Source organism: Squalius cephalus (assembly GCF_949319135.1).
Source record: "Squalius cephalus genome assembly, chromosome: 17".
NCBI classification, from domain to species: domain Eukaryota; kingdom Metazoa; phylum Chordata; class Actinopteri; order Cypriniformes; family Leuciscidae; genus Squalius; species Squalius cephalus.
The window spans coordinates 8,179,315-8,206,657 of record NC_137138.1 but is presented as its reverse complement, the minus strand read 5'-3'; the positions used below and the strand labels follow the sequence as shown (position 1 = coordinate 8,206,657).

The window sequence follows — 27,343 nt, the reverse complement described above, 5'->3', positions numbered from 1 at the left end:
TAAACATTTCTTATTATTAGTGTGGAAAACAGTTGTGCTGCGCAATATTTTTGTGGAAACTATGATAAAAAAAAAAATCAGGATTCTTTGATGAATAGAAAGTTCAAAAGAACAGCATTTATTTAAAATAGAAACCTTATGTAACAGTATATGTCTTCTTTACTGTCATTTTTCTTCAATTTAATAATGGATAAAAAAAAATGTAATCTATATATTTATTACTGTATTCATGTGCTCCGTATCCTTTGTCCAAAAAAACATGGTATTGACTGGTCTGGACACTTTTTGTAACTGTTTTTTGTTACTGTCTGAGACCTCGAGGGGGCGCTACTGAATTTCAAATGACTGAAATGCCTGATGATTGCTTAAGAAAGAATGATAAAAAAGCACACATCCATCCATTCATAGTTCCTCTATAGACACACAACCACACACACACACTGACATACGCACTTAAAATGAAAAAGCAGAAGTCCTCCACACTCTCTACAGTTTTATGTCACTTTTTTAATGTCACTAAAAATATATATTTGCCACTTCCTCCAGCACAACACGTGCCAAACACAACTGTGTCTGCAACAGCAAACCTATGCCATGGTGCCTGTGAGTGTGTTGAGGCAGACATGTGTCTGAAAGGTATTTGCTCATAATTTCCCCACAAGAATGACAACTATTCAGGTTGAAAGTGAGTGTGTTTGTGCGTGTGAGAGACAGAGAGAGGTGGGAGATACAGCAAACTCTAGAAAGATGTGGGTCAACTTTCCATTAACCATAGCAAGCCACATGAAGAGTCTGGGGTTTTTGCTGTCGTACTATTCTTGCACATGGGGTTATACTGAAGCGATGTTATCATGACACTATCATGAATATGAACTTGTCTAAATTATCCAACTTTAAGATCAGGTTTGGGATATATATTGGCTTTTGAGCTCCATCAAATGTTTAAAAGTCACATAATATGTGCAATCTATAGCCTACCATAAATATAAATCCTGGACATTGAATACCCAGCATACATATGTGGTAAGGACAATCCATTTTAATCCATTACAGTGCATTTTGTCAATATTTCATGAAAAGAGTGTATATGGAATCTTAGGATCCAGCTTTTATATTTCATTTTGATTCATTTTTGTCTATTAAAATCTATTGTTATTCATTTTGAAGACAACATCTTTATGTAAAAAGAAGAAAAAATAAAAATATTCAACATTTATTATTTTCATTATTATTATTAGGTGGTGGAGGTATTTTCACATTTAAATAAAATATATAATATAACAATAAAATAAATATTGGACTAATTATTATTATGATTATTACTATTAATATTTATTAGGTAGCAGTGCTTGCATTATGTCATATTTAAATGAAATAGCCTACATAATATAACATAAAAATAATTATTGCATTTATTATTATTATTATTATTAGGTGGTGGTGATAGCATTGTCACATTTAATATAATATAAACATAATTATTTAATTTATTATTATTGCTATCATCATCAGTATTATTGTGGTATTGTCACGGTTAAAATAAAATATTGTACAATATTGTATTGTACTATTGCTAAATTATATTATTGTGATAGGACTGTCACATTTAAAATAAAACAATGTAAAAAATATTATAATTATGAAATAAAATGTTCACATTTAAAATAAAATAAATCATGTAAAAATGAAATAATTATTGGACTACTTGTTATTGTTAAAAGTCTGAATGACCTATCCCCCCCTTGCAGAAAGTGGTTTACTGCAGTCACAGATCACAGTCAGCCATGTGATGCGCGGGGTGTGACTCAAACTTGCGTGGCCCGTGACATTAGTGAGTCTGGGCACTGACCAAAAGGGCTTCGCAACATTTTTCAGCCCTGTAAATGTGTCAGGCACCGCTCTGGAGAGGTAAGTGGAACTCCTGCGTGACTTTTAACCCGATTAGTTAAAAACACGATGCTCGTGACGCTCGCGCGCCTCGCGATAATAAGGGGTTACAGTTGCGCAACGTGTTCATGTAGAAGAGAAAGATTGCACCAAATTATTATTGGGGGCATAATGTCGCTGTGAAGCAGTAAAAAGAGGAGAGACAGTCTAAACGAACACAAGGCTGTTTCGTTCTTTTGGATTCAATTTACATGGAACGTGCAAATATTGCATATGCTTTAGTTCACGTCTACTGCTCTTGCGCGGAAAATAGATCTGTTTTGAAAGTTCATACATCTGTTTTTCTTCATATTAGGGCCTAGTTCCGCTCCTTCATATATTTCCAGAAGGAATAATGAGAATAAATGAACACAAAACGGCCGTATCGCACTGTAAATACTGTATAAGTGAAATTAATAAGTATACAGGAAACATTGAAATGCTCCTCTAGTTTAACGGGAACACCCACCTTCACACTGTAACTTCGATTATATGTGCAAATGTTTCTTACAGCTCTGAATCAACACTTGCACGAAATCACGACTCATTTATGATGGTAATAAGTCGCTTTTAATGTTCAGTTATTCGTATGATGGTATTGCATAGCGCTTGTTTTTTATAAGGAAAAGCTGCAGTTTGACTCCGCCCACACACGCGGTTTGTTTGTATCCATTCACGTGTTTTTGGACACAAAGTAGCGTTTTTCTCCCTTTTTATTAAGATGACTCATTCAAGATGGCAATTACAGGAAACTTGTTAAACATGTTAAACAAAAAAACACTTTTTGCATGCTAGCAATGAACAGAAAGGAAATATATATGTAATAAAATCATAAAATATTTTTAAATAGATAAATAAAACCGAGGCATTCAATGACATGTTCTTACAATAAAACACACAAAAAGTTGTTGTTTTTTTATACTTCTTTACTTGTAAAGAATGATCAATAATCATATATATTTTTAAAAGGGGTATAAAGCAACTGGGTATTTGACATTTTTTCATAAGATTTTAAAATTGACTTTAGGCTGTCACACTGCTGTCACTACTTGACACATCAAGTTTTTGCAGTGTTTCCTCTTAAAGTCAAGATGTTTAGATTATACAATTGTATTAGTTAAGGTTGTATATTCAATATGCATGCAATTAATGACTTCAAATACTAACTGTACATTTGGTTGTTTTCACCGAGGCATAGAAGATCATTGCCAAACAAGTCAAACGTGTTGGTTTTTGTGATAGATCACCATGCAGTAATATGGGATTCTTTTACAAAATCAAATGATATTATCATGCAGGTCTTTCTTCATCAGACATGTGTGTGTGTGGGTTTCTGTGCGTGCGCAGGGTTTTTTTGGAAGTGAGATTGTGGATATGACGGGGGTTTTTGCATTTGAGACAGTGGAGTTGTTTGATCTGTAGCATTTGATCGAGCGGAAACGCAAGCGCATGAGTCAGAAGAGTAAGCGGAAGATAGACAGCTCAAACTCGCCCAGGTCACTTCCTCCAGACCACCACTAATCTTAAATCTGTTTTCCTTAATCCTAAAAATGTAGGATTGTGTATCAATCGACAAATATCCTAAAAAAAAAAAATTCTGTTAATTTTACTTAAAAAAAAGAAAGAAAAGCCCACAGTGACAATGCTTCAAGTCTTATCAAACTGTTTGTATATTTTGTACGCTCATTGGATAATTATGTATAAAGGGTAGGCATAATAAGCATAGGCTTCAGCCTACACCCTTTTCAGTTTTTCTGTATATTATTTTTCTTTACTATGGAAAATTATCTGTGAGGACAGAAATATTTTTTTGTTGAATTGAAAATATTACAAGATTCCATATTGGTGGCTGTATATTTTACAACTTGTAGATTTAATGAAAAAAAAACATGAGATTGTGTTGGTTGACAAAACACCATCAAGGTAACACACATGACATGACACTAAAATAATGCAATAAATATGAACTAAAGTGAAACTGAAGAATAAATGTAGGATGAGACTTGCTTTTGTCCATTGGGAATTGTTTGGTTCATTGGATGGTTGTGGTTTGCTATTGGTGGATCTCATGTGAGTGACAGGTTGCCCCGCCCTCACACCAGTAAACACATCATCAGAGAAGAGATGCTGCAAGAGGGAGGGGAAGTTATTTTGATTAAAGATTATGAAATAGATAAATAATTGAAAAGAAATACTGCAATATTACATTAAAAATAAGAATTGTCCATTTTGCTTTCATGGTGATTTTAACCAATTAACAGGTTGGTAAAACATGTTTATTGATCGTCGTGTATACTAAAAACTTTCCGATACATTAAAGTCACAAACTAGACACAGGATACATCCTATACATTTATAAAAGAGTAGTGTTGTAATATGCCATTTTAAACATAGCCATTGTGATGTATTATCCTTATTAGATAGAAACAGGAAGATGATGCTTGTCGGGTTTCTAAGTATTCTAGTGTTTCTAAGAAAATTGTGAATTACCTCTAACCCATCTGAAAATACAAACCGAAAGCACACATGTGCAAATGTGGTGTGTGGTGCACATCCAGATGTGTCTTTGTTCAAATGTTCGTGTGTGTGTGCGCGCGTGTGAAGAGTGGCACTGTTGCAGGCGGTAGGATAGATTTTTTCCTTTGCGTTTTTCTTCACATGAATTGAAGGAAATGGTACAGGACCTCCGTCTCCTTCCCCTCCACACAATCTCTCTTTCATTGTTTTTTTTCTTCTTCTATTTTATGGAAGCAGGAAATAACTTTAGTTTTTTTTACTTCTTTGAACGAGAAAGATATGTGCTCTGTGTAGTGTGACGTATTTCAATAAATGATTAGCTACATTAAAGATTTCAGCAATACTACTCTACTCACAAAGAGTTGACATGTTCTGCATTACTGTGCCGTGTCTTTTCTAACTAATTTGCACCGGTTTAACCGTTGTGGATGATGAAAAAAAGCCAGTCTGCTTCAAGGTTCAACATGTTGTGAGTCAGAGATGCTCTTCTGCAGACCTCGTTTGTAACGAGATATGCAGAGCCAGTCTGGCCATTCTTCTCTGACCTCTGGCATCAATAAGGCATTTTTGCCCACAGAACTGCAACTCACTGGATATTTTCTCTTTTTCGGTCCATTTTCTGTAAATCCCAGTAGATCAGCAGTTTCTGAAATACTCAGACCAGCCTGTCTGGCACCAACAATCATGACACATTCATTGTCACTTTTCTTTGCCATTCTGATGCTCAGTTTGGACTTCAGCAGATCAGCAGAGTTGCTGCCATGTGATTGGCTGATTAGATATTTGTGTTAACAGGCAGTTGAACAGGTGTACTCCATATACATACATATACACTCACCTAAAGGATTATTAGGAACACCTGTTCAATTTCTCATTAATGCAATTATCTAATCAACCAATCACATGGCAGTTGCTTCAATGCATTTAGGGGTGTGGTCCTGGTCAAGACAATCTCCTGAACTCCAAACTGAATGTCAGAATGGGAAAGAAAGGTGATTTAAGCAATTTTGAGCGTGGCATGGTTGTTGGTGCCAGACGGGCCGGTCTGAGTATTTCACAATCTGCTCAGTTACTGGGATTTTCACGCACAACCATTTCTAGGGTTTACAAAGAATGGTGTGAAAAGGGAAAAACATCCAGTATGCGGCAGTCCTGTGGGCGAAAATGCCTTGTTGATGCTAGAGGTCAGAGGAGAATGGGTCGACTGATTCAAGCTGATAGAAGAGCAACTTTGACTGAAATAACCACTCGTTACAACCGAGGTATGCAGCAAAACATTTGTGAAGCCACAACACGCACAACCTTGAGGCGGATGGGCTACAACAGCAGAAGACCCCACCGGGTACCACTCATCTCCACTACAAATAGGAAAAAGAGGCTACAATTTGCACAAGCTCACCAAAATTGGACAGTTGAAGACTGGAAAAATGTTGCCTGGTCTGATGAGTCTCGATTTCTGTTGAGACATTCAGATGGTAGAGTCAGAATTTGGCGTAAACAGAATGAGAACATGGATCCATCATGGCTTGTTACCACTGTGCAGGCTGGTGGTGGTGGTGTAATGGTGTGGGGGATGTTTTCTTGGCACACTTTAGGCCCCTTAGTGCCAATTGGGCATCGTTTAAATGCCACGGCCTACCTGAGCATTGTTTCTGACCATGTCCATCCCTTTATGACCACCATGTACCCATCCTCTGATGGCTACTTCCAGCAGGATAATGCACCATGTCACAAAGCTCGAATCATTTCAAATTGGTTTCTTGAACAATGACAATGAGTTCACTGTACTAAAATGGCCCCCACAGTCACCAGATCTCAACCCAATAGAGCATCTTTGGGATGTGGTGGAACGGGAGCTTCGTGCCCTGGATGTGCATCCCACAAATCTCCATCAACTGCAAGATGCTATCCTATCAATATGGGCCAACATTTCTAAAGAATGCTTTCAGCACCTTGTTGAATCAATGCCACGTAGAATTAATGTAGTTCTGAAGTGAAAGGGGGTCAAACACAGTATTAGTATGGTGTTCCTAATAATCCTTTAGGTGAGTGTATATACTGTATATATATATATATATACAGTCCCCTCCAAAAGTATTGGAACAGTGAGGCCAATTCCTTTCTTTTTCCTGTAGACTGAAATTATATGGGTTTGACATCAAAAGATGAATATGAGACAAGAGATCAACATTTCAGCTTTTATTTCCAGGTATTTACATCTGGATCTGATACACAACTTAGAAGATATACACTTTTTGTTTGAACCCACCCATTGCTCATGTGACCAAAAGTATTGGAACAGATTAACTTAAAATAGATTAAAGTGAATAAGACTTAATATTTAGTTGTAAATCCTTTACTTGCAATAACTGCATCAAGCCTGTGACCCATTGACATAACCAAACTTTTGCATTCTTCTTTTGTAATGCTTTTCCAGGCTTTCACCGCAGCCTCTTTCAGTTGTTGTTTGTTTTGGGGGGCTGCTCCCTTCAGTCTCTTTTTAAGCAGGTAAAATGCATGTTTAAGTCTGGAGATTGACTTGGCCAGTCTAAAACCTTCCACTTCTTGCCCCTGATGAACTCCTTTGTTGTTTTGGCACTGTGTTTTGGGTCGTTGTCTTGCTGCATGATGAAGGATCTCCCAATCAGTTTGGTTGCATCTTTCTGTAAATTGGCAGACAAAATGTTTCTGTACACTTCTGAGTTCATTTTGCTGCTGCCATCATGTGTTACATCATCAATGAAGATTAATGAGCCCGTCCCAGAAGAAGCCATGCAAGCCCAAGCCATGACATTACCTCCTCCGTGTTTCACAGATGAGCTTGTGTGTTTAGGGTCATGAGCAGATCCTTTTTTTCTCCAAACTTTAGCCTTTCCATCACTTTGGTAAAGGTTAATCTTTGTCTCATCAGTCCATAAAACTTTGCCCCAGAATGTTTGAGGCTTGTCTCTGTACTGTTTGGCAAATTCCAGCCTGGCCTTCTTATTCTTCTTGCTAATGAGAGGTTTGCATCTTCTGGTGTAGCCTCTGTACTTTTGTTCATGAAGTCTTCTGCGAACAGTAGATTGTGATACCTTCACTCCTGCCCTCTGAAGGTTGTTGCTGATGTCACTAACAGTTGTTTTGGGGTCTTTCTTTACAGCTCTCACAATGTTTCTGTCGTCAACTGCTGATGTTTTCCTTGGTCTACCCATTCGAGGTCTGTTACTTAGTACACCTGTGGTTTCTTTCTTTCTCAGGACATTCCAAATGGTTGTACTGGCTATGGCCAATGTTTGTGCGATGGCTCTGATTGATTTTCCATCTTCTCTCAGCTTCACAATTGCTTGTTTTTCACCCATAGACAGCTCTCTGGTTTTCATGATGGTTACACGTCTAATTATAAATTCAGTCTGCACAGGTAAAACCAAAATCTGAAACTGAGCGCAGACATTCAGTGCTATTTATTGTTTGAATAATCAATGTAATAGGACACACCAGGGCAACAAAACACACCTGCCAGTCACATGTTCCAATACTTTTGGTCACATGAGCAATGGGTGGGTTCAAACAAAAGATTGTATCTTCTAAGTTGTGTATCAGATCCAGATGTAAATACCTGGAAATAAAAGCTGAAATGTTGATCTCTTGTCTCATATTCATCTTTTGATGTCAAACCCATATATTTTTAGTCTACAGGAAAAAGAAAGGAATTGGCCTCACTGATCCAATACTTTTGGAGGGGACTGTATATATATATATATATATGCTGTTCATAACATTGAAGTAGCCTAGATGATCTCACACGCTTAAAATCGTGTTTGCTCATTCATTAACATGCTTATTCTGCTAATTACTCTTTATTATGGCTTGCAGGCACAGAATATGTTACAGGCACCGCAATCCGTGTTTGTGTGCATTTGTGAATGTGGGTCAGTAGGTTTGTCTAGTTTGTTAAAAATAAAACAGGACTTGTTTGTACATGTCATGTCGTACAGTGTGGAAGAGAACATGTGCTCTGAAGACTACACACCCTCATGCAGAAAACCCTATGGCTGTGCAGCATACTTGCAATGGATTATTTTATCATGTTACACTAATCTGATACCTGGATCAGTACTGACACCAAAACTCTCCTTTTTTAACATATGAGAGTTATCAGGCAGATGAGACTGGTCCAGTCTGTTAGGCATGGTTGTTACTGTCAAGCTGGAAAAAATAGAACAAGATGCAATTGAATCAGGTATCAGAACCATTATCGGGATAAAAAGGGGAATGTGTATCTCTGCACATCTCTAGAAGTCAAACACTGCACGCCTCAGTGTACACGTTACACACTTTATTTCCACTTTTCGAATATTTTCTTCTTCATTTTTATTGGAAATAAATGCATTTCCAATCTGATATGTGATGGGGAAAAGGGAGTAGATCGAGTTTGGCAAAAAGCGGATTCGAACTCGGGTCAATTTGTGTCAAAACTTTCTGCCACATACCTTATTTCTACGCTATTGCTAACGATCCAGCGTCTTCCGTCAGTGGGCGGAGTTAGTGTAAATAGCTTCTGCCAACAAGCCGGGCTATTTGCACTTAGTGCACTTATAATATTGATGGCATAGCTGGTGAAATAAAAGCAAGCAAGACTCTCTTCCTTGTGTTCATTTAGTAAAAAATAATCTTTTGTACTGCATTTTACTTACAGTAAACATTTTGAGTTTACTTATTTTTAATAACAGTTGGCTGTATGATTAAAATGGACATTCCTCTGATTTAAAAACAAGACTATACTGTTCAATCGTTTTGGGGTCAGTATGTTTTTCTTTTTATCATTAAGAAATAAAAGATATATATTTCAAATTAGATTAGTTTCTTTTGAACTTTCTATTCATCAGAGTATCGTGGGTGGGAAAAAAATCACGGATTCCACAATAATATTAAGCAGCACAACTGTTTTCAACATTTATAATGATAAGAAATTATTCTTGATTGGCAAATCAGCATATTAGAATTATTTCTGACACTGAGGACACATGATGCTTAAAATTCAGCTTTGCGTCACAGGAATAAATTACATTTTAAAATATAGTCAAATGGAAAACGGTTATTTTAAACTGTAATAATATTTTACTTCATTATATTCCTGTGTTTATTGTATTTCTGATCAAATAAATGAAGCTTTGGTGAGCATGAGAGACTTCTTTCAAAATCATAAAAAAAAATCTTACCAACCCCAAACCTCTGAACTGTATATTGTGTAAATAAATAAATAAAAATATCTGTTGAATGTCATGAAACGTCTAATATGGCTCAGCTTATGTTTTTCACCTGTTTTTCTTTTGCTGGGCTATAATTGTAATTGTAAATGTCTAAACATTTGAGTTTAGGTATCAATCATCTCCACAGCACAAAAAAATACCACAAAATTCCATACTAAGTGTTCAGGGTTTCTTCGAATCCCTTTAAGTATGAGCAGATGTAATAGTGATGCTCGTCTTAGCAAACGCCTCAAATTAGCATGAATCCACCGCTGTGAAGCACTGACAGATGCTCGTCTGATCTCAGCCTTTGTTTGACTTTCAACGGTTCAAGATTGTTTTTCATCGTTACTGAAAAACTACAATTAAACAAAGCAGCCATCTGGAAAGGAAACAACCTGTTTGATAAAGCAGACGTTGCAAATGCCTGTCTTTTGACTGACTCCATGTCCTTTTTGTTTGCCTGTAGGTCTGGAATGTCATTATGGAGCAAAACAGCCTTCAAGATCTGAATAAAAATTACACAGTGCCAGTACAGAACGACCAGGTCTGACCACACACACACACACAGACACACACCGCTGGCACAGGCCTGGGCTCACGTGGCATGCGCTGTTAATACACTCGTCAACGGCAGACAGAAGCGTTTATGAATCATCAATCTGATAATGCTGACATTATCACGCTCCTCTGACTCTCACTTACACTGTCTCTTTCTGTTCCTCTGTCTGTCTCTCAGAGCCAGAGGAACATCCTATTACATTTTACATGTACATTTGTGCATTTGGCAGATGCTTTTATGCAAAGCGACATACATTGGTACACATTTGATCAGTTTTTGATTCAAACTCGTGATCTTAGCGTTGCTAGCGTCATGCTCTACTGTTTGTGCTACAGGAAGACTGTGGATATGGATATGAATACTATTCGGATCTGTCCAACTTCCTCATTGAGAAAATGATTGGCCGTGGTCAGTTCAGCGAGGTTTATAGAGCCACATGTCTACTGGACAACCGGCAAGTGGCACTAAAGAAAGTACAGGTGAACATTTACATTCATTGAAATTGCATTTTAGCATACTACTTTTTTTTTTTTTTTATATACTAAATCTTCTGTATGCATAATAGTATACTCAGATGATCTATTCAGTTTGACAAAATGTGCAATTTATAACCTGTGAAAACTGTGTGGAATAGAGAATCCCATAATGCAATGCTCTCGGCTTAAACCTTATAATGCAAGTGTGACAGATGAACCAAGAATGATTTTTATCATTTATTACTCAACCTTTAATCAGATGTTTATGCAGTCTCACCAATGAATCACCAAAAGTTAACAAAATTGGATTCAAATATAATATAATAATGTGAATAATAAAGAATATAAATTATAAATATTTATAAATTAAATTAAACATGCAATGAAGTGGCAATGTGACCAATGAACCAAGCATGATTTGTATTTTTCTTTTTTAACTCACCATTTAATCACTTAAAGTGTTTTTTTTTTCACAAAATTGGATTTAAAATTCATTTAAGGAAATATATAAAAATATATGTCACATATTAAATAAAACATGCAATGTAAGTGAGGTCTTGCTCATTGTACTTTTATCTTTACATTGTGTATACTATTTTCATTTAGTATTTTTAAGAAATAGCAGGCAGTAACCAGTACACTGTGCATTAACCAGTAACCAGTATGCTAGCATTCCATTGCGACCACAGACTTGATCTTCAGAATCCCGTGCAAATAAGCAATTTCAAGTGAACCTCTAAGAAATCTTGCTTTCATCTAGTTGTGGAATCTGTTTTCAAAATGGATGAATGAACCGTGATTTAAGATGTTGACAGATTTAACAGTCTGTCAACATCTCAAATCACGGTTCATTCAACCATTTTGAAAACAGATTCCACAACTATAAGAAAAACAAGATTTCTCAGAAGTGCTCTGCAAGTGTTTTTAATAAACGAGTGCAGATTTAGCTGTGTGTTGTATTTCAGATCCTGGTCTGGGTGTATATTGTAATATTATGATGTTTTCTCAGATCTTTGAAATGATGGATGCTAAAGCCCGGCAGGACTGCATTAAAGAGATCGACTTGTTAAGGGTTAGTAGCATGTGTTTTTGAACTAATGCATGTGTCTCTATATGTAACAGTTTGGGATAATTTATATTAATTCTGTAATTGCAGCAACTAAACCATCCAAATGTCATAAAGTATCTGGCCTCATTTATTGAAGACAACGAGCTGAATATTGTTCTGGAGTTAGCAGGTGCTGGCGACATGTCCCAGATGATTAAGGTCGGTCTCACCTTGACACATTGAATGCCCAAATATTATCTAGTAGACCCCAAAAACTAAAATTTAATAAAGTCCATAATAGGTCCCCTTTAATACCATTGATGCACTATTATAGTTTTTGTTAATATTTTTAATTAATTTAATTTTTCTATTTTCTGTTTTCATTTAAATTTTAGATGAAGTTTTAGTAATTTTATCGTTTTAGTGTGTTTTTGACATTTGTATTAGTTTGTTAGTTTTTTAATGTCTATATTGTTTTTATTACATTTTAGTTTATTTAGTAGGGATGCACTGAAATGTAAATTCTGGGCCGAAAACCGAAACCGAAAATGCTTTTAGGTTTTGCTTATTTTGCATTAGGTTTTTTCATATGATTGAATTATTATTAGACTTTTAATGAAATTCAATCATTTTAATGATGCTGAATTTAAAAAATACAATCCAATTAAATAAAATAACCACACTTTTATTGAAAGTAACACTAAAATTGGACAGAAAATATATTCATATTAAATATCAATATATTATTCTTTATTAAATTGAGTGAAACCTGAGTGCTGAACACACTGAGCATCGGGGTGATTTATATTTTCGGCCAAAACCCGGAAAAGACGATAATTTCCAGCGGCCGAAATTTGTATCCCTATTATTTAGACTTAGTTTAGTAACTAAACTTAAATTTATGCAACATTCATTACATTTTTTCTTTTTAAGTTAATGCTTAATTTATTTCAGTTAATGAAAATGTGAAAAAGCTTTATTTAATGATACTAACCCTGGCATGTGTGTAGTATTTTATGAAGAAGCGGAGGTTGATTCCCGAAAGAACGATATGGAAGTATTTCGTGCAGCTCTGCAGCGCACTGGAACACATGCACTCCCGCAGAGTCATGCATCGAGGTAAACACACAAACTCTCTTTCTTAAAGAGACACGGATGCTTTCTTTCATTCATGTGCTCCTATTTCTTTTGTACTCATGTCAATGTTTGTGTTTCAGATATAAAACCAGCTAACGTCTTCATCACAGCTACTGGAGTGGTCAAACTCGGTGACCTTGGACTAGGCCGATACTTTAGCTCCAAAACCACTGCTGCACATTCTCTTGGTAACACTGACCATCCACACAAACACTCACATAAACAGAACCAGTCCAGACAATTCAATATACTCCAAATACACAAATGTGCTTATTGTGAATCTGTGTCATTCCCAGTTGGAACTCCATATTACATGTCTCCCGAGAGGATTCATGAGAACGGATACAATTTCAAATCAGACATCTGGTCCTTGGGCTGCTTGCTGTATGAGGTACACAAACACATCTGCATTCTATACACATATACGCACATCACTTATACTCACCCAGGCTGCGTTTATTTCATAAACAATACAGTAACATCAGTAACATTGTGAAATATTATTACAATTTAAAATCACTGTTTTCTATTTTAATATATTGTAAAATGTACTTTATTCCTGTGATGCAAAGTTGAATTTTCAGCATCATTACTCCAGTCTTCAGTGTCACATGATGCTTCAGAAATCATTCTAATATGCTGATTTGCTGATCAAGAAACATTTCTTAATATTATCATGTTGAAAAGAGTTTAATATTAGTGTGGAAACCATGATATATATATTTATATACTTTTTAAAAAAACAATGTTTTGTGATGCTGTGATGATGCCAATGGGCATGCCATGGGAGAACATCAGCTGATATTTGAACTGATATCTAAAACAGACATTTCTTAATAAATAAATTGCTAAATATTTCAAAATGTGGATATCATGCATTTTTGGTGGATTGTTTGCATTGTGCTGTGTTATTTAAGTTAGTTTATGGTTTCCCAATAAAATCCAGTACAAGCTTTTGCATACTGATTACCATAAAAGAAAAATCATGTTGATTTGTCCCTTAATTTGAATAAATGAATAAAACATTGTGTTTTACACTAATGCACTTGCAATCATAGTCTATCTCTAGTGCAAGATATTTCACCAGATTAAATGTTGAAATGCACTCTTTTTTTTCAGTTCAACCACAGTGGTTAACATGAAACTAGTGTGATAGTGATAGTCAAATAAAAAGCCTGGCAAGTTTCCAACAAGACGAGCAAAGACACAAAGGGTCGTAATGATGTTTCCCTTTAAAGGATGTCATGAATGATATTTCTGTCTCTGTCAGATGGCAGCTCTGCACAGCCCCTTCTACAGCGACAAGATGACCCTGCTCTCATTGTGCCAAAAGATCGAACAGTGTGATTACCCACCTCTCCCAACAGAGCACTACTCCCAGAAGGTACGACACACACACACATTTAGAACGCGTTTATCCATTTCACTGCGCTACTTTTCCATTGTTTTTTGCTGATTTGCTGATTTGTTGCTTAAGAAAGTTTTTGCTGCTTAATATTTATGTGGAAATCCTGATACATTTGCTTAGGATTCTTTTTAATATAAATGTTATGATGCCTGAAGATGCTGTCAGCTCACTAGATTTTCTAACAGCCCATCTCAACAATCACTGGCTGCATCCGAAATCACATACTCTCTTGACTAGATACTGATTTTGTACTTTGCGAGTATGTTCTATATAGTATGAGCGTGTGCAGTGTGAATGTAATCTGGATTTACTACATTCGCCGTGTTTTATGTTATCATGTGACCTACCAGTGTCAGTTGCATCACGTCTCTGCCATTCACAAATCCTCTCCCATGGCCTCATGGGATAGTAAAGTGTCCAGTGGATGCACATTTCAGAATCTTGCCGCAAGTGTTTGGTCATCTTTTTTGATGAGTGCTGTAATTTCAGACGTACTTCTCTTGTCACCTACTGTTTTTCAGCTACTATATGGTAATGTATGCAGTTTCAGATATGTGAACATCTCTTGTAAATACACACCTTGTTTCAGCTCAGAGATCTGGTCAGCATGTGCATCAACCCAGATCCCAACCAGCGGCCCGACATCAGCTTCGTCCTGCAGTTCGCCACACAGATGGAAAGGTGGACGGCCAGCACCTGATACAAACACACACACACACACCTGCAGCCAGGAGAACCATTGCGCAAACCTGTGATCTCTGCTTTCTAAATCCAACTGATCAAGCTATAGAAATATCTAGAAATGAGTAAAGAGAGAATGCCATCAGCGATAGTTTCAAGCTGAGCGTTTCTCTAGATTTGTATTGAAAGGAATGCCGATATATATTCTGTTGTGCCTTCGAATGATGTTTCAGTGCTGTATGCTGATTGGTTTAGAGACAGTTGGTTAGGTCAGGTGACCCAGTGCCTTATGCTGACAAAGCAAGGTGGTTCTATTTATACATACTTTTTTCTGTAGGCTATTCATAACAACATATAAAGAGCCTTACAGTTGAGTTACCTATCGCTCTTTATGTTTCTGATGCACGCATACATACATACATACATACGCACACAATTGTTAAGTGTTTTCCCAAGGAAACACTCGTTTGCGAGATCTTGTTCTCTGGTCAAATATCTACCATGTGAAAGTGTTCATTATATCCATTGTTCCAAAGAGATGTTATTTTTAGGGAATTTTGAAACATTTTCTCACGTTAAAATGTGTAATTAACAATAAAATTTAACTTTTGACGTTGTGACAGCATTGTTTTGAAGAACATCTGAAGTGTTTTAAACACTTTATTAAACACTAAATTAGGAACCGACAACTCATATTATCTAAGACCCCCTGGTGATGAGCAAATGTATTATTAACTGCTATCATTTATCAAACAAAACATAATACAAAAGGAAACACCTGTTCACCTCTAGCTAATTTTAATAAATCATACAATTCAAACTTTTACTCAGGCAATACAAGCACTTATTTGCATTTCAACAAGCCCGGACTCAGTTAAGCTACTGTGTTTTGAGCTAATCTTTACAACTCAAAGACTATATTCACAATTTCTGGAGCATGCAGTATGTACAGTGCCATTCAAAGGTTCGGGGTCAGTACTTTTTTTTTTTATCAATACTTTTATTCAGCAAAGTCACATTAAATTGATCAAAAGTGACAGGAGAAATTTATAATGTTACAAAAAATGTATATGGAATAAATGCTGAACTTTATGTTCATTGAACGATGATGAACTGTTTTCAACATTGATAATAATAATAAATGTTTCTTGAGCAGCAAATCAACATAGAATGATTTCTGAAGGATCATGTTAAACTGAAGACTGGAGTACCGGTAATGATGCTGAAAATTCAGCTTTGATCACAAGAATAAAATATATTCAAATAGAAAACATTTTATAGTGTAATAATATTTCACAATATTACTGTTTTTACTGTATTTTTTATTAAATAAATGCAGCCTTGGTGAGCAGAAGAGACTTCTTTCAAAAGTATTTTAAAAATCTTACCTTTACATTTATTGACTCGTTATTTAATTAGACCGCCGTACTATGTAAACATGCGAAATAAGGAGTTATCGGAAATAAATGATCCCTCAATAAATTGGCAAGCTTTTTTAAGAAAACAATGGTACTGCAAGAGGCGCATAAAAAGAACACAAACTTCAACTCACAACTTTTTTTATTGGAAATAATGAAAAATGACTAAATCACCACATAATAGTTGGGGGAAACAAACAGATCAAAGCGTGGTGGATTGAGTCTCCTCAGGAGGTGTCCATGGTGTGCACACTTTCCTCCACCACCTCTAGGTTCAGAGGAGTCACAGCCTTCGTCAGAATCGCGGTAGTTCCATGCTTGTACCTGTAGTTTCCGGTTCTGTGAGGAGAACAACAAAAACAGAAGAATGAAAACAAATAAAGATGCTGCTCCTGCAGAGAAACTAAGCCTAAACACACATCTCTAATCAGGACTGAAACACTGCACGTTTTTCAGAGGATAAAACTGATCCAAACAGAGAAATACACTTTGAAGAAAAAAAAAGTATAATGATGTTAATAAAGATTGTAAGAGAAAAATCAGCTTGTCGGTGTGGACAACTCCTCTACTTCAAACTCACACTTGGTTAGTCAAACACATGCAGGTTACAATTACATCTAGATGTGGGCAATTCGTTTTAACACACGGTTACTCACACAGGGCGTCCATCAAGCTTATCCTCCCTTAAAATGGAACAGTGAAGCATGAGCCATTCATTTAGTAAATTCTCTGATTAGTATCATGCACACATGTGGTGGCTCTCATCAACAGACTGTTTAAGAGATAATTTACCCAAACATGTTGACTTTCGTTCATCTTCGGAACACAAATAAAGATCATTTTAATAAAATGTCTGTCCCTCCATTGAAAGTCTAATCACATAGAAAGCTCATGCATAATGACCAATGAGGTTCATTCTCGTGTTACGCAGGACATTTGAGCTTCCGCAAGAACCAATGAGGTTTGTTCTCGCTCGTCACGCAAGTGCAGTTGAGCTGCTGTTTATGTTCAATGTTTAAATGTTTAAATGAAATCTGTTCATCATATAAAGCGATCAAGTCACTTCAGGAGACTTGGATTAAACCGCTCAATTCATGTGGATTTATTTTACAATCTCTTTATATGTACGTCTTGAATCTTCAGAGTTTTGGGTGAATAGACTTTCAATGGAGGGACATAAATCTCTGCGATTTCATTAAAAATAAATGACCTTCATTTGTGATGGGTTTGGGATGACATGAGAGTTTATTAAATGAGAGAACTCTCCCTTAAATCATACTGACCATTGTGACTAGACCTAAACTTGATGTTTTTGGACAACCTGTACAATATTTACAATAAGCTGATCTTCTTTTTCGACAGGACTTGATCCAGTAATACTAACACTTTCTCTTCTATTCTATTGTTAAAAAAACCTGTACTGCGTTAGATTAAACAGAGGGGTCATAGCACTTGCATATTGTTGTCCTACTGTTAGTTTAACTGCTTCTATTGTTCTCATTTGTAAGTCGCTTTGGATAAAAGCGTCTGCTAAATGAATTAATGTAAATGTAATGTAAATATAACGACAATGGCATGCCCAGTTTTTTACTCATTTATAAAGGTATTTATGCTGGCTGGCCATTTATGTCAGTTTTTTTTTTATTATTAACAGCACACATTTAGATGCCACATGAATTAATTACACAGATTTCATCACTGCCTCAATGCTAGCAATTTGCATGCCGCCGTGCAACAAGTGTAACTGCAATAGGTTTAGATGTGTGATGTTGGATGCTCACCTGACACCCTTTTTGTTGGCCACGTCATGAGGTCTCAGGTAGTCCACCTGTCCCTTGGTGATCACACAGAGGTCAATGTTGCTTCCTGAGCCCAGGTCATTAAAGATACCAGCCGCTATTGCATCCCGCACCAGAAGCTTGGCCTCATCCTCCTGATCGACACAACCACCATCATTAACATGATACAGTGTTCTCGCATGTTTCCACCAATTTACATGTGCTTCCCAGTCTTTCATGATTACTGGATAATCATATTGCATTCACAAAACAATATTTACAAATGATATTTAAAATTTCAAACCCAAAATGACTATGCCTTTCTAAGATTTATTAAGATTAATTTCCATGAATCTTCCATAATTCTCTGAAATTTCCAGTTTGTCAATGACTTTAGGAACCCTGAATAAACACACACTTGTCCAAAAAGTTTGAGGATGGTAAGATTTTTGGGGTTGGATGTATTTGAAAGAAACCTGGCATGTTCAACAATACATTAAAAACTATTTAAAATAACTGTTTTGAATATTTTCAAATGTAATGTCTTCCTGTTATGCAAAGCTGAATTGTCAGCATCATTACTCCAGTCTTAATATTTATTGCTTAATATTTTGAGGAAACCATGATCCATAGAAAGTTCAAAAGAACAGCATCTATTTTGTCACATTATAAATGTCTTAACTGTCACTTCTGATCAATTTAAAGTGCCTTTTCTAGATAAAAGTATTATTTATTTATTTATTTTTAAACTTAACATTAGTACACACCTCAATACAAAAGAGAGCGAAAAAGACATGCAAATGCACACGAGAGAGGATTACCTCCATGTTGGGCCTGTAGCGATCCTCAAAGACTGCCATTGCTGCCAGAGATCCAGAACCTGATGAGACAAAAACATCCTGATGTTACAAGTGAGAAAGTGAATCAAGAGAAGCATCCTCTGCATTAACAGATATTCACTGAAGACAGCATGTCATGTTTTCACAGAAGTCACAACTTGCAAAGCCAGTCAGTCAGACATCTCTCATATCTTGTCACCAATCAAAGGCTTTTCAGAGACACAATATCTCCCCCTTTTGGTGGAAGAGGATGATAATTCATGCAAGTACTGTATTGTTCCGAATATAAGACAATGTTTTTTTTTTTCTTTGTAATACATCTGAAAAAAATGGGGTCTTCTTATATTCAGGGTCTATAAACTTTTACATGTCAATAATACATCTGCAACAATAGGGAGTGCCAAATACATGTAAATACGAGTCATCAAACAATTCTCATTAAGCAGCCAAGAAATACTATGTCAGAGTGTAATGTTAGAAGATAGCGAGCCCAAAAAGACAGTCTAAAAAATGCTAACAATAAAAGAAAAGCTTACTGCTGTCCTAAAAGTGGCCGCTTCGAAGAAACTGACAGGCAAGTGTGTCAAGTACGTAGCCGAAAAAGAAATGAGGAGCTGCCCATAACCAGAGCCGTCATCCAGCTGAAGGCACTGGAAATCGCAAAAGAGCTGAACATACCCGTCAGCGAGGCCCATCATTTCTTATTTCGGCTACGTACTTGCCTGTCAATATCCCCTTAGCAGATGCTTTGATGCGGCGTTATGGATTAAGCGCTTGCCCTCCGACTTCAGGGAGAAACTGCTGTCTTTTTAACGCTATGTGATCGGCCTAAGGAAAAAACATTCATATCCCCCTGTATCAGATAGCTAATGCGGATCAAACACCTTTTTGACAAGCCAGCATCTGTCACTGTACATAAAAAAGGTCATAATGAGATCTACTAAATGAGAACTTCAGGTTATTATGGTAGCTATGCCATAAAATGTTTAAAAATTAAAATATGAAAAATTTGCATCCATCTTGCAAAAGGGGGGGGTCGTCTTATATTGGGAACAACACATGTTATAGACGGGTTAACGGGGTATGTTAGTGTAACTCACCCATAGTGACATAGGGCAGTTTGTCTGTTGATCCGTGTGGATAGATGCTGTACAAGTGTGGACCGTTGCAGTCAACCCCTCCGAGAACCAACGCAGCACCAATATAACCCTGATACCTACGTAAACACATGGAGACTGGTCATAAACACTACCGGTCAAACATTTAGAATAAATACTTTTTTTTTTTACAATTTCATGTATCCTTAATGAATAAAAGTATTAATTTCGTAAAAAAAACAACAACCTCCAAACATTTGAGTTGTAATGTATCATGGTTTCCACAAAAATGTTAAACTGTTTTCAATATTCTAGAGCATAAAATGGGCATATTACAATGATTTCTGAAGGATCATGTAGACTGGAGAAATTCAGCTTTGCATCACAGTAATAAATTACATTTTAAAATATCCAAATAGAAAACGTTTCTTTTAAATTGTAATATTTCACAATATTACTGTTTTTTTTCTGTAATTTTGATCAAATAAATGCAGCTTTAGTCTGAGCGTAAGAGACTTCTTTAAAATCATGAAAAAACCTTAATTCTTCAAGCACATCATATAGCGCTGCGATGATTCATTACCTGAAGAGCATCTGTTTGAGCATGCGGTTTGCGGTGGCGACACGTGGGACACGGCCGGTGGACAGAGCATGGAGCTCCAGATTAGAGGAGATGATCTGTGTGGTCATCTCAGTGTCTGCTGCGGTACCGGCTCCACAACAACTACACAACACGAGAGAGAGAGAGAGAGAGAGAGAGACTTCAGAACAATGTCATCTGATATCAGAGATTGTAAATCACAAAGATGCGAGTTGTCTGTAATGATGTGTTTGTACTCACTAGATGTTGGGAGAGATGTAGTGAATTTTAGAACAGTTCTTATCAGCGACAATCATTCCTTCAGTGGCACGAGTGTCCGCACCTAAAACAACACCATCCTGAGAGAGAGAGAGGGATGATTTTAGTGAGGCAATCTTTCTTGTATGTCATCGTTTTTGACAGATATGAGGATATGAAGTCAAACCCTTTATTTTATACAATTAAACTCATCTACGCTCTTTATCTTACCTTGTAAACGATGCCACAAATGGTGGTTCCGGTTTTACGAGCAGCAGGAGAGCTGAACCCCAGCTTAGTGATGTCTGCCTCCAGAAGGGCATTTCTAGAACAACAAACACATTACGTTTTTTTTAATAAAAACATAATTTTATTTTTTCAGCCCTTTATAATTAAACTCTGCTCCTATATGAGCTTACATAAGATGCTAAATTTACATAATAAATGTAGAAAACCACTGGTTTGACCATTCAGCACAGAGTTGTAGTATTATGGTTTTGATTCATACTGAGAGCATGTCAATGACAAGATTCATCCTCAAACCTCAGTTCTACTGACGACTAGTGGACACTTTATACACTCTTATATCACCACTCATTTGTGGTTCATACACAGGTATTCACATTTATAAAGAAATAACTACATTAAATCAATTTAACGAGATTCATTTATTAGCGAGTTAACAGAACGTAAAAATGACATTAAAAACAACAATTAAAGGCTTCGTCTTTAATGTTACAAAATTTCTGTCATACTGTGTCGTTTTTGTAATTAGTTCTCAAAAACAGATCGCAATATGATTAAACGAATTAAAGTGACTTTTGTTTTTTAAAATGAATAAAGTTCACGCTAATTCAGTTTAAATGTTCATTTTGTATGAACTTACTACATTTACTATAAGCGCAGGGTCGAAGCCCACCAATAACAACAAAATATCAACAATTTAAGAAAAAAACACTGTAACATTAAAAACACAATTCTAAATGTTATACATAACGTGTAATGTATTTTAATGTATATTTCATTAAATAAACCGGTTATTCAAATGAGTTTGAGTAAATTCTCCTGAGTCATTCATGCAGGCCGTGACTCAAACGATCGGTAAAATGTCTTTAAAACCCACTCAGACTCTTTGTTATTTCACCGAATCCATAAAATAAAAAATATCCCACTCCACCGGCTAAATTCCTCTTAATACAGAGGGATAAATCTCACCTCTTGCAGTTTTCGAAACTGAAACCTCCAGGATGATACTGACACACTGAGACGGTCGCCATGATTCTGCGGTCTCGCTTCCGGGAAGCGCGAGACTAGTTTCCCCTCTGTGTTACACGCTAGAGCTTCCGCTCTCTACGTCATTTCTATAGAATAAGCGCGGTGGGAACCTATAGAGCAGGACCGTATACAATGTAACACGTGTTTCTGCCTCATACGCTCCCGCCATATCATCGAGATTCAGATTGTAGAAACAGTTTACATTAAAAATAAGTGTTTACACCCCCAACTCATTATATTTATTATATATGTCAGACATATGGAGTTTGGGGATAGATGACTTTGTCACAGTGAATATTTTCAGGGTACTGTCATCATTTTATTGTATATAGCCTAAGTGTAGACATTTTTAAACTTTATAAAGTAGAACAATATAATACAATATAATGAACAGGATGGAAATAACAAGCTTTGATATTTTATATTTAAAAGACTATGAAGTAGGCTAAAATAAAACTGATGAAAAGAGGAAAACTGATTACTGATTATCAAATGTTCACAAAATAACAAGCACATTTCTTAATAAATTCAAGAAACGTTTATATAAGCTTGTTCAGCACTTGAGGACATGCAAAAAATACCAACATCTGCAAATGTTGAGTTGAATATTTTATCTAATATATTAAGACATGATGATAATAAACCTATTAGGAATGACCCGTATCACAGGGTTTAGGAGGATAAAACACCCAGGCCCGGTTTCACAGGCAGGGCTTAGATTTAGCCAGGATTAGACCTTAGCTCAATTAGGACATGCTTTTATAAACATACCTTAAAAAACATTACTGGTTTGAATCTTGGCAAAGCAATGGCACTGACATTGTAAGATGACAATGCAAGCTGCTTTCAGTTATAACAGCTCAAACATGCATTTTAGTCTGGGACTAGGCTTAAACGTGTTCTTCTGCTGAACACAAAAGAAGATATTTTGAAGAATGTCGGTGACCAATCAGTTGATGGACCCTATTGACTTCCTATGGGGAAAAAATACTATGGAAGTCAATGGGCCCCATCATCTGTTTGGTCACCGACATTCTTTAAAATATCTTCTTTTGTGTTCAGCAGAAGAAAGAAATTCATTCAGGGTTTGGAACAACTTGATGGCGAGTAAATGATGAAAGAATTTTCATTTTTGGGTGAACTATCCCTTTAAGCCTCGTTCTGTGTTCAGTTTTAAATCTGGCCACTAGGAGGCAGTGTGCACTCAGATCTTACTCTTACTGCACCAATGGGAACAGGGTAACTTTCCCATGCTCTATGGCCTGGTTTCACAGACATGGTTTAGATTAAGCCAGGATTAGACCTTAGTTCAATTTGGACATTTAAGTAGCTTTTATAAACATGCCTTAGAAAAAAAAAAACATTGTTGATGTGAGACAAAACACTGGCACTGATATATTTGACGAATCTGCTTTCAGTTAAAACGAATCTGCTTTCAGTTATATTTTACGAAACTGCTTTCAGTTAAAACAGCCTAAACATGCATTTTAGTCTGGGACTAGTCTAAGCCTTGTCTGTGATACCACCAGGGGTATATTTCCCTCGTTACGCTGGAGATTTGATGCGGAAGTATTCTTCCTGACCCCCTAGATTGCCTATTTAGTCTTTCCTTGAGCTATAAACTGCTAATATTCTCATCTAACTGTTTCCAGAACACAAAGTGCAGGCTTTATTAAAAAGGATTGATTTTGTACATTTTCGTCTGTATGACTTGCTGCTCTCAATAATCATTTCGCCAGCCATTAGATGAGACTTCACCGAATCTTTAGAAAGAGCACGCGTAAAAAAAAAAAAAAATTAAAAAAAAATTATATATATATATATTAATTGAAATAACTTCCCCTCAATACAGAATTGAATACAATAAAGAGAAATAAGCACAAAAGACTCCATCAATCTAAACGCGCTCTTCTCATCCACTCGAAACTCAAATAGTCCAGCAATCTGCAGAGCCCGTATGCGTGTGTTTCTATGAGCGTCTGCTAGAAAAGAAAGATGCAGCTTTCCTTTCATTAGTTTCTTTCGCCGCACATTCTCCTTTTTCAATTTCAATTCCGACTGAAAAGATACTTCGAATCATAATTATGTTTAGAATTTTTAGTCCTCTCAAAGAATGTATGCGAATGCATGAGTTTGTGTGTCAGATCTGGTCAGTAAGGACATGCTTTTGCATGGTTGCCATGGAGACAGTATTCAGTGGGAGGATTCGGAGTTGGCGCTCTCGGCTCGCGCACACACAGGTGGAAGGTGTGCTATCTCGCGCTTAGTTTCCTCCCTAATATACAGACCTCTGTGCATAAATGAGTGACCCATTCTACAATTGACGGTAGTCTACATTTCTTCATGTGTGAAAGAACATGTGTGTTCTTCAGAAAATTCATATTTTATCTATTAAGTCACCATGAAATGGAATTTTTATTGTTTTGTTTAAAACGTTATGATTTGATGAGGGGAAAAATGCTGCATGCATTATTTTTGTGCAGCATTATTTTTTTTATTATAAGTGGTTTGTCTGTGCACATCATTTTTTTTAAAGCAATTCATGTGCCCTCATAGTCTTTAACTTGCAGTGACATCTCTTCTCTGATGATGTGTTTACTGGCGCGAGGGCGGGGCAACCTGTCACTCACATGAGATCCACCAATAGAAAACCACAACCATCCAATCAGGACATACGTCACAATAGGGAAGAAAAGACTATTACAACTTCTGTTTAATGCCAACTATATGGAAAAGCATATTATAATCTCACACGAATAACCCATTTGTGTTTCACTTTGCTTGATTTTGTATGAAATTACAGTTTTTGTTGTGTCCTTTTTTAAAGTGAGTGGACCTTGAGTTCAAAATAATGAATAGAAAAATGTTAGTCAACCTTGTCTATATTCCATTTATTTCTAACTAGATTTTATTTATTTTTTGATCATTTTTTATGTTGTCTGCTGCTTTAAATGCTAGGATGGATTCTGATTGGCTGTCAATGCTTTTATTGTTCATCAGTTGAAAACAAAAATCGTTCTGAAAGTGATTCCAAAGATATAGTTTCTTTGTACCATTGTTATAGTTGTGGACTCTGTTATTCTTTTAAATCTAAAATGATTTTCAGAACTATATCTTTATCGTGATTGTTATTGTCCTTGGTGTGAACGGGCCTTAAAGGAGAAGTTCACTTTTAAAATGAAAATTCTGTCATCATATACTCACCCTCATGTTGTTTCAAAGCTGTATGAATTTCTTTCTTCTGCTGAACAGAAAGGAAGATATTTAGAAGAATATCAGTAACCAGACAGTTTTTGGGTCCCATTGACTTCCATAGTATTTTGTCCTACTATGGAAGTCAATGGGACCCAAAAACTGTCTGGTTACTGATATTCTTCTAAATATCTTCCTTTCTGTTCAGCAGAAGAAAGAAATTCATACAGGTTTGAAACAACATGAGGGTGAGTATATGATGACAGAATTTTCATTTTAAAAGTGAACTTCTCCTTTAACTCTCTTTTTCTTTCTCTGTAATAAATCAGAATTAATGAGCAGTTTGGGGCAGATCTAATGGATGTCTGAGTCAGATCACTAATTAAACAACACAGGAAATTGCTCTTCATAAGAAAAAAAAAAAAAAAAAAACACTTGCATGTGAGTGTGTGTGTCTGTGGGAGATTTATAGACGGGGGTGACGGGTAAACAGGGATATAACCTCGCTCTGACCCGTCCTCCTGGCACAACATGAAAAACATACACATGAAACAAAAACACTCACACTTGCCCAAATTTTGTCTGTATTTCTATTGCATAAACACCTAAAAATATGTATATTATGATGAAAAAAAGAAAGAAAAAAGATTACATTTTAAAGAACTTTTTATGCCAAAAAGCTACGGAAAAACATCTTAAATGAATAAATACTTTCATGTTTAACGGGTTATTTCATTTTTTTTCTAGCGATAATGTATGTTTACGAGCTATTTAACTAATAAAATGTTATTAAAATAAAAATAAGTATTTAAAACTAAATCAAATTATCCCATTATGGGAACCCCTATGTGAAGCGCCTGACAGAACCTTTTAAGATTCTATATAGAACATTTTCTTCTAGTGAAGGATTTAAACGAACACACATACCAGTAAATACAGATGTTAGCCTCTTCACACACACAACACAGGAGGAAGACTCGTCTTCCTCAAGGATGTGATGAGCATCTCTCCCACGAGGAGCCACAGGATATGTGGGGCAAACTTCAAAAACACACACAGGGTTTCGTGTTCAGACAATAGAAGCAGTGTTAGAAACATTGTGCTCTCCTACTGGCCTGATCAGCTCAGGCAGACAGCAGATAAACCGTGTGGACTCCTACAGACTCAGACACTCCTCTCTTTCTATAATTGGAGGTGTTTCGCACCAATAAAATACAAAAACAAAATGCTTTCACAATAAAATTACAATTGGTTTCAGTTTATATACTTCATCCAACATATCTACTATTTTTCAAGCTTTATATAGCCTAACTATTTTTATCAACATGTAAACAATCAATTCATCATCAATCCTTCTTCCGAAACTTGCTTTTGTCTTACCCTGATTCACTATGGTAAGCCTCCCGCAGTAAACAATTAACGTCTTTCAACGTTGAAATATGGTTGAAAATAAGTCGGTCCGCCTTGGACTTGTTTTCGACGTGATTTCAACTAAGTAGTTTCGGCCGGACTGTTTCACTATACGTGTTTTCAACTGATCATCTAAGATACCACATGTTTTCAACTGATAATCTAAGGGTAAGTCTGTTATACATGCTAAAATAACGGAGAAACCATGTTCATTATTATCTAAAAGTTTTACATAAGACGTTGAAGATCGACCTGTTTTCAACGTTGAAAACTCGTAAATAGACGTTGAAGATTTAGGCTACGTCTATTCAACGTCTAATAGACGACTTTTTGCTAGCTGGTTTGGCTAATGTTTGTATTATAGACATGACAGAATGATTTTCTGTCGTACCGTACGTTAGTTCGTCCATTCACCTATGCGTGTCTCATCATATCCATAAATAGAGTAAAGCTGCTCTGACTACTTTGAGCTTGTATGTTGTGGGAGTGATAGGTTATTTGTCACAACGA

The 27,343-nt window shown here is 36.1% G+C and overlaps 2 protein-coding genes across 2 annotated transcripts; one reads left to right on the top strand and one right to left on the bottom strand.

Annotated features, from left to right (window-relative positions):
• Window positions 1–1,744: 1,744 nt before the first annotated feature.
• On the top strand, window positions 1,745–16,390 carry nek6 (NIMA-related kinase 6). The gene is made up of 10 exons (XM_079847237.1): window positions 1,745–1,908; window positions 10,144–10,221; window positions 10,572–10,715; window positions 11,722–11,784; window positions 11,869–11,979; window positions 12,771–12,879; window positions 12,978–13,085; window positions 13,194–13,288; window positions 14,168–14,281; window positions 14,895–16,390. Exons 2-10 carry the CDS (start codon window positions 10,159–10,161, stop codon window positions 15,003–15,005), a joined length of 918 nt encoding a protein of 305 aa, XP_079703363.1. The 5' UTR covers window positions 1,745–1,908; window positions 10,144–10,158; the 3' UTR covers window positions 15,006–16,390.
• A 138-nt stretch (window positions 16,391–16,528) lies between these two features.
• On the bottom strand, window positions 16,529–22,304 carry psmb7 (proteasome 20S subunit beta 7). The gene is made up of 8 exons (XM_079847238.1): window positions 22,172–22,304; window positions 21,188–21,281; window positions 20,960–21,057; window positions 20,702–20,842; window positions 20,122–20,237; window positions 19,004–19,062; window positions 18,186–18,337; window positions 16,529–16,743 (listed from the first exon to the last, which is right to left on the bottom strand). The coding sequence occupies exons 1-8, from the start codon at window positions 22,231–22,233 to the stop codon at window positions 16,632–16,634; spliced, it is 834 nt and encodes a 277-aa protein (XP_079703364.1). The 5' UTR covers window positions 22,234–22,304; the 3' UTR covers window positions 16,529–16,631.
• Window positions 22,305–27,343: the final 5,039 nt, after the last annotated feature.